The 9,164-nt window shown below is 47.5% G+C and overlaps 1 protein-coding gene across 1 annotated transcript in view; it reads right to left on the reverse strand.

Moving 5' to 3' along the window:
* eml4 (EMAP like 4) overlaps nucleotides 1-8,726 on the reverse strand; it is a gene marked incomplete at both ends in the record, with an annotated part of 40,719 nt that extends 31,993 nt beyond the window's left edge. The window contains one exon of the mRNA XM_084458651.1: nucleotides 8,648-8,726. Coding sequence (XP_084314777.1) covers nucleotides 8,648-8,726 — 79 coding nt within the window. The remainder of the gene's footprint in view (nucleotides 1-8,647) is intronic.
* Nucleotides 8,727-9,164: the final 438 nt, after the last annotated feature.

A 9,164-nucleotide genomic window follows, 5' to 3' on the forward strand; every position in this document is an offset into this window, starting at 1 on the left:
CACACACACACACACACACGCACGCACGCACAAACAAACACGCACAAACGCATACCTCGCACAACACATCAGGCAGACACCCGCACACGACATGTGAATGCTAGCCTGCGGCTGCAGGAGGAGGTACCTGTATATTATTACCTGGCAGGCTGCCGCCACGCTGTCACTGTGCGTCTGAGACCCTGTTTGACTGGTAGGAGGAGGCCCCCAGAACAGAGGCCCCCGAGGACCACAGTCTAGATAGGTGAGCCGGGGTCCGCCGTGTGATTCACTTGGTAACTATGGATGAGGCTGTAGCTCATCCGTCGGAGCGGAGAGACCGTTCCTTACTGAGGGGCGAATTCACTAAAGGATTGCGCAGCTTTTCCTGACGCAAAGCCTGTGCAAATAAGTCAAAAATTATGTTTGCTATTCACAAAGCCCTCGCAAAGGGTGAAATACGGTGTTAACTGCGTTGCGTTCGTCATTGCGTTTCTCTGCGCCGGTGTTATTAGCTCATATTTAAATTAGGTAATATGGGCGGAGAATGTTCCCCTTTCTATGCAAATGAACATTATTGCAAAACCCGCCCAATTCACAAACATCGGCGCAAATTGCCTCACGCAGTTAAAGTGAAATTAATACCGTTTTCAGAAACGTGGTGGTATTTAAGCGCAAGGGGTGTCATGGCCAGCCTTTCCGCTGATCATGGCAGCAGTGATTGTTGCGAGGCGAAGGCATCGCAATGCCAGGCATGTTGTTCGTGAGAGAATATTTAGAAGAAGGTCACTTTTTGATTTAACACTAGAACCACCGTGGTAACTGTTTGGACACCAGAGCGCGCAGCTCTTCAGCCAACTGGAGGATGAAGTCGCGTCTGGGGAGGCTCAGTTGACTATGCGTCTCTCCACCCGTCCCCAGCGAGTCCAAGCTCCCCCAATGAATATAATAGCCTACATAGCACGAAACTGTGCGTATAATAGTCTATACGCGAAACTGCGCATTCCCTATAGCTGTTCATTGAACGGCTGGGGGCCGATATAGGTATAAATAAATAAATAAAAACATAGCCTACACAATATTTGTTTTATTTGAATGGTCTTGAAAATATTTTGCTTTTGTATCATAGGTGACAGGTATCATCTTCAGCCATGGATGATGACTCCCGTGCGTAATCCTTCCAACGTTGGAGAGGCGGCGTACAACTGGGCTCACATCAGGACGCGCGGTGTGATTGAGTGCACATTTGGAATCCTGAAAAGCCGTTTAGATGCCTAGATCGTACCGGTGGGGCAATGTTATACACTCCCCCAAAAGTATGCCAGATCATCATGCTGCAACTTGCATAACATAAAATTACAATTTTTCCTTTGTTCGTCTTTTTAAATCATTCCACCTCCGTTTGCAGTCTTCCGCGTTTACACACACAAATGGCACTGACTGATTTGGAAATTAAACCCCAAATATGATTTTTTGCTGCAGTCGTGATATTTTTTTGCCGAAAGCTGTGAGACATGTTTTTGAACCTCGTCCGTGAGGCCTTCAAGTTCGCTGTCTGAGAATCGTATCTTTCTTTTTCTGTCTGCCATCGTCCAAAATTATGCATACGAGTTGTATGCGCTGTATGCGCAGTATTTATAGTCATTTCCTATATCAGCAGCAAATTGCACTCAGCCGCAAACACCGAATGGGCGTGTTTGCGCTGGGATATTATTAGCGCAATGTCTTTAGTGAATAGGTTTTTAAAACGGAGCACATAGCGGGCGCAACTGACGCGCAATATTATGGTGCAATTAGCGGGCGCAATTTGCTTTAGTGAATTCGCCCCTGAGTGTCTGTGAAAAACTGGAGTTTTGGGGGAGTCAACGTGGCGGAGGACGCTTGAGACATTCTAGGGTATGGGGGTGGAGGGGGGGCGCGATGGACGGAGAGAGGTAGAGAGGAGTGAGCAGATGTCGTAACAAGGGCAGGGACACTATCGTCCAATAGCACGCCAAACCCATTATCCATTCCTTTACAGCGGATTCCATTACTGTATCCATTACAGTACCTATTAGTACATAGAACCATTACCATGCCTGCAGTACCTACCTATTAGTACATAGAACCATTACCGTGCATACCTATCAGCACATAGAACCATTACCACGCCTACAGTACCTATTAGTACATAGAACCATTACCGTGCATACCTATCAGCACATAGAACCATTACCGCGCCTAGCCGCCTACAGTACCTGTTAGCACATAGAACCATTACCGGGCATACCTGTTAGCACATAGAACCATTACTGTGCATACTTATTAGCACATAGAACCCTTACCGCGTCTACCTATTAGCACATCGAACCATTACCGCACATACCTACTGTATTAGCGAACAGAACCATTACTGCACACACTATACCCACCATGCAATTTGTACCAAACCGCTAACAGATTGTAAACACATTTGTTACAGACAATTTGTTCAACTTTGTTTATGGCAACACACGTCATTTGTTTGTTTAAATATTACTAGTGAATGCTATGCTTTATTTCCCACTGTATCTATTTCCTTCTCATAAAAAGTTTAATTCCTTTAATAAAAAGCCTTTTGGTTTAGTAAACTGATTGATTAATTGATTTAAAACAGATCACAAACAAGTATCCTTTCAGTTTTCAATAAAATCATTTATATATCAAAATCTTAGGCTGCTAAAAGGCTGCCAAGATATTGGCGGTTGCTCAAGTTGGCCTGCGCCCGGCACGTTATTGAGTCTGACGCACTATTGGGTGGGAACTCTTCTACAGAGTCCCATGTCATCCCTGAGAGTGAGATCCCACAGGAAGTGATGTCGCGCTGGCGTTAGCGCCAATGGGTGTGAGAGACAGAGAGCGCGGTGTGAACCACACAGCAGCTGTGTCAATCATCTTGGTGAATCGTTGTAAGGAAGCATGCTAACCGGTACATCCTGTCAAACAGGAAGCAACACTTTGAATACACCATTTGAGTGGCAGCTCAATGGTCATGTTGACATTCGCCAGATAACGGCTTTTAAGGCCATAATCCAACTAAGTGGCTGTATAATTATCAGCCTGAATAGAGCTAATGAAAATAAAGAGAGCTGATGAAAAGTTTCCCTCGCTTTTCTCCCTGCCACAGACAACGCTGTGCACACATGCGCTCACACACACACTGAACAGATCTGATCAACTGTAACCCTCTCTCTCTCTCTCTCTCTCTCTCTCTCTCTCAGCCCAGCTCACCGTCTGACAGACCACAACAGGTTGCTACCCCTCTTGGGTTCAATCACCCCCCTCCCTCTGTCCGTCCGCCCGCCCCTCCCTCCCTCCCTCCCTCCCTCCCTCCCGCTCACCTCCCTCTTCACGTCGAGCGGTGTCTTTTTAATGAGGGAGGAAGAAGCCATGTTGGATTTCCATATGCTAATGTCATTCTTTGTGCGCGCGTCCCCTGAGTGGGTTCTGCTGTGTAGCGTTAACACACACGTTCCACACACGGACAGACAGAGGTGGTTCTGGGGAGCCAGCGGCCTAGCAGCTCCAGCCATGGCTGCCGTTCTCCTCGTTAATCTGCCTTGCTCACGCTGGGACTGGTAAAAGATCTCTCTCTCTTTATCACGTTATCACACACACGCACACACACACTCACACACACACACGCACACGCACACACACACTCACACTCACACTCGCACACTCGCACACACGCACACACGCGCGCACACACACACACACACACACACACACACACACACACACACACAGTCCTTAGGCAGAAAGGCCATTGGAAGTGCTTGTCAGTCTAATTTCCTCTTCCACACACACACACACACACACACACACAGACAGACACACACACCCACGCACATACCCACACACGCACACTGCTCGCCTGGTAATCAGATTTACTACCGACCCCTTCCATCAATACTTAATCACCATTACAGTTGCAGTCTGTAAATCTAATACTGTTAATGAACACACACACACACACACACACACACACACGCCAGAGGCCAGGAGAGGAGCAGCAGAGTACAGTGTGACAGGTATTATGCACATTATTTATGATGGGATCCTGAGGCACAATGTCAGCAAACTCATGCATGCATAAACACCTGATTCACTGATAGCGAGGCACCTACACACACACACACACACACACACACACACACAATGAAGCCCGACAGCCTGAGGTATCAGGAGAGGCACAGCCATGCTCTGACAAGGCCAATAATCAGCCCTCTCCCATCCCCTCCCTCCCTCTCTCTCACCATCTCTCTCTCTCTTTCTCTCTTTCTCTCCCTTTCTCTCTCTCTCTGTTTTTCTACCTCCTTCTCTTTCTGCCTTCTTCTCATTCAAACCTGTCAAAACTAGACATGCAGAATAACTCAAAAGTCAGCAAGTTTACAAACATGTTTTTGCAGCAGTGCAAATGTCAGTGTGTGTGCGTGTGTGTGCGTGTGTGTGTGTGTGTGTGCGTCTGAGTGAGTGTGTGTGAGTGAGTGGCGTGTTAACAGTCCTCAGATTTCTGTGCTATGCTTGGGGGGGGGGGGGGTTAAATTGTTTTCTACATGTGGCAACATGTTTGTTCTAAGACATTAGACTGCACAGTTGGGCCAAGTGTGTGTGTGTGTGTGTGTGTGTGTCTGTGTGTGTGTGTGTCTGTAGAGAGAGACAATCTCAGATATGGTGATGGATGAGGAGGGATTAGCAGAGAAGATACAGCCGAGCCCAGAACTCCACAATATTTTACAACAGTATATAACTGGGTAATACAAGCTCAGCATACACACACACACACACACACACACACACTTTACAACTATAAACCTGAGCAATACACACCAAGTGTGTACACACCCTTCACACACTTACCTACGACTGCACAATACAACCTTACAACACACACTTTGCAGCTTTACAACTATACACCCCAGCTACTTGTGCATATGCAGACAGACACACACACACACACACACACACACACACACAGAATAAAGCCATCTGTGGATGTTCTCAGAATAGGGATTCACCCAGGTAGCAGACAGTCTAACACACTTCCTGTCGTATTAAACCCTTACTCCTAGCACAAACAAACCTATTGTGCAAATACACGTGAGCACTGTTTGAGTAGGATTATGAATTTTCACGTCTGTCTCTGTCTGTGAGCGTTTATGGGAGAGAGAAAGAGAAAGAGAGGGAGAGAGAGAGAACAACCAAGTTCAAAGCCATTATCATTTGCTGCCTTTGATGTCCTCTCCAGCGCACCTGTTTTTTGTGCATGGCTGTAAGCCAGCACCATAGATAGCGTTTGTCGGGTTGTCACTCCCTCCCTCCCTCCCTTACTCCGGTCAATGTTGACCCTCATTTCTCTGTTGGCACCACAAGAGGCAGTAGTCCCAGCACACCAAAATAAAGGACACCAAAATCAACCCGCCAATCTCCACTGCACCAGTAGAGTAGCGGTGAAATTGATCTCCACTGCACAAGTAGAGTAGCAGGGAAAGGATTGGACTCCCACCCGTGAGATCGGGGTTCAAGACCCGATGGGGATGATTTTATGGGACTATACCCCAAACCTCCAGACGTTCATCCTTTCACTCCAACATTTTCCCAGATAGCACATAGATATCGGTCCACCATCGGAATCACAGTGACCATCAGCATCCGAGTGTTTCTACTGGGGGGTGTCTAGAGGGGCACAATTATTAAACAGCTGGAGAATTTCTGCTGGCGAGTCGTTAGCGGTCTCCGAGCGGAATTCCACGCCCTGCCCTGTCACTTTTCTGATGGTAAAACTCATGTGGACCTCTGTTGGGTTACCGTCGGAATGACGCTTGCATGGCACGCCCTCCCCTGTCCCTTTTCCCATGGTGGAACTCGGTTGGGACACCGTCAAAATTCCGCTTACAACCGTCACTAGAGGGTAGTCTTGAACAACCTAGTCACTGATGACCAGTTCAACACGACACCCCGGACAGATCAGGTAAATTCTGGTTGAAAATGTAAAGCTGTATACAAACATAATGTAATGTTACCCTAGCCGCCAGCTACTCTGTTGTAGCTCTTTAGTTGTAAGTCTTTTATCAGTATAGAGCAAGGTTATTATAGTTTACGATAACTAACTAAAAAAACAAAAACTAAGTGTGAAAAAACATTTTAGTTTGAAATAAACTGAAATAAAAATAAAAACTAGGCTTTACAAAAAAATGATAACTACAACTGTATTGTGTGTTTACAAAACTAACTGAAATAAAACTAAAAATATTGAGAAAATGTCCTTAGTTTTAGCACCTCAGGAGTAACCTGACGTGCGCCACTCCCACTCCCAGATTCCTGAGTGGATCCAGTTATAATTAATATAATTCAAAGCATTTTAATAAACATGAGCATTGTGATTTGTCATTTGTGTTTGTCACTGGAAGTTATATAAGTTATGTAAAAATGTGATTACCTGGTGGTGCTGTCAGTTATTGAATGAATGTGCCGTAATTGAACATTTAAAATAATCCTGTTTTGAAATTATACCTACAGTATGTGTCTCAGTAATTACCCATTATATATTAGGCTATACTTTGCATGTATTTACCAGGTAAATGTTTAGTAATTGTGGGACTATGAAAGGAAGGGTTACTAAAGACATGTTCAGAGTAAGTTAATTTAGCAATATAAATCCATAAGCCTAGGGCCAATGGGCCTAGGATATAGACAAACTACCGGTGGACTGGTGGTGGAGCAATAGCAGGAGCATTTAGGATTACTAGCGGACCGCTGTCCCTGACGTTAATAATCCGCCAGAGGTCCGCTTGCCATTCGATGTGCAAATGGCCAGGAACCCGCCAGCAGATTCGGCCGGAGGTCCGCCAGCGGATTCGGCCGGAGGTCCGCCAACTTGTCCATTGGGGACCCGCTGTAGGTCCGCTAGCCTTGTGTTATCTGGGTTTATCCCTTGACTTTGTCCAGAAACAGAAGTTGAACCAATTGCAGCAAAATAGCTAACATTACAGGAATCATCACTGTAACTGCTTTAGCCACTGACCGCTACCATTAATGTTATGTAAGCTGCTGCTAGTTGTTGTGAGCTCATGAGCTAACTGGCTATCCCGCTCTTGTGGTGCTGGATTAGCATTGGAAGCATTGGAACTGATGTGTCCAGGCAACAAGACCTATCAGACATTATTTCATGTCATTTAAATTCACAGCTATTTCATTGGCATGACTAGCTTCCGTCCTACCAGTCCTGAACAGAAACAAGCTAGCCATGTACATAAGCCAGGCTGGACCTGGCCTGGTTTCTTCCATGTTCCATGTTTATTCCATGTTTTTGTTTGTTGTTAATTTCAGTTGGGTGTGGGGGGAAGGGAAAAGAGAGAGAAAGAGGGAGCAAGACAGAGAGAGAGAAGAGAAGAGGGGGGTTGCCATTTGCCAAATAGAGAGCTGTAATAAGAAGCCAGAATGCCAGCTGGCCTAATAACCTCTCCCACAGCCTTTGAAGTGCCTGCTCTACTACACACCAATACAAAGCAGCTCACAAGGCAGCCCTCATTCACGCCAACCTCACAAGACTGTAGTTAGGGAACGCAGTGACCAAAACCACGTCGGGCTACTGACTGTATCCGGAAAAGAACGCTATACACACCCTACCTAAACTGACTAATGGTAAGGCATGCGTGGATGCTTGCACAAACACACACACACACACACACACACACACACACACGCACGCACACACGCACACACACACACACACACAGATCAGTGAGTGGGATACCTGGGGCAGTCAACTCGGCCTAACAGCACAAAGACAGGATGGAACGCCCTAGCTGGCTCGCCAGGCACCGCCTTGCCCTGCTGCGCCGAGGCCGGGAACTCTTCTCCCTCCCGCCCGCCCAATCGCTCATGCCCTTCCTCTCCGACGGTGGGTCCCTTCCGTTCCCTTAAATCTAATCACCCTACCTTTCCCCCCCGTCACTCTCTCCTCCCTCCCCTTCTCTCTGCAGCGTATCTCTCACCAGCCATTAAAGACAGCCATCCAGACAGCTCCACTTCCTCGTTTCCTCCTCTGCTAAACCAATCAGAGGCCTGCGCCTCCGGGCTGCGCGGGCTGAACGGGGTCGTATGCCGATGAAAGAGGTCACGCCGACGGCCGCGATGCGGAGAGTTGAAAGGCACTTCTGAAGGGTTTATACTCTGAGTTCAAAGAAGTTGGGTGACAAACAAATGTGCGGGCGCCGCGGACACACACACACAAATAAACATTCACACAACACACACACACTGAAGAGTTGATAGCCACACAGAGGAAATTTGCCACAAGCATTCACTGAAAAATCTCTGACACACACTATCCCACTGGACCTCACCATTCAACCACACACACACGCACACACACGCGCACACACGCGCACATCATTTCTAGTCAACCACACACTCACTAGGGCAACAGATGAATCTGGAAGACTTAAAGCTCATTTCACTTCCCCTCAGCAGTGTGCAGAGTGGGAACTCCCCCAACACGCGCGCACACGCACACACACACACACACACATACAGTACACACATACAGTACACATACAGTACACACACACACACACAGTACACACACACACACACCTGGCTCTATCTGTATCATGGCACAGCAAGGTAAAGCAAGATACATTACCAGCACAGTGGTTGTTGAGCAGCGGAGCTGTAGTGGAGTTGCACGCTGGAGTGGCCATGGACACCGAACCCGCCTCCATTCTCCTCTGGCTGCCGTCAGTCACACACACACACACACACACACACACACGCTCACGGATAGACAGACACACACACTCTCGCTATCCACTGGCAAGATCCAGGCAGCTTTCTCCCTCGTCTGCTGTGTGAGACTGGGAGTGAGCGAGGCGTGTTTGTGTGCAGGTCTCGTCCCTGCTCGTCCACTGGGTGGGTGAGTACTCGTGAGAGAGCGAAGGACTGCTCCTCTCCTCCCTCTCTGGCAGCTCTGTTTTTCTTTCTCTCTTCCTCGTTCTGTCGTTTTTATTCTGTCTGTCTGTCTCTCTCTCTCTTCCCTTCCCGTCTTTCTTGGGTGCAGAAGAATTCACGGGCGTCGGTGTAGCAGATACAACGCCTCAACACTCCTCCTCTCTGTACTTCTCTGCTTCTCCCTCGTCTGCGTGTGCTCTCTCCCGCTCTCT

Source organism: Borostomias antarcticus (assembly GCF_949987555.1).
Source record: "Borostomias antarcticus genome assembly, chromosome: 25".
NCBI lineage: Eukaryota > Metazoa > Chordata > Actinopteri > Stomiiformes > Stomiidae > Borostomias > Borostomias antarcticus.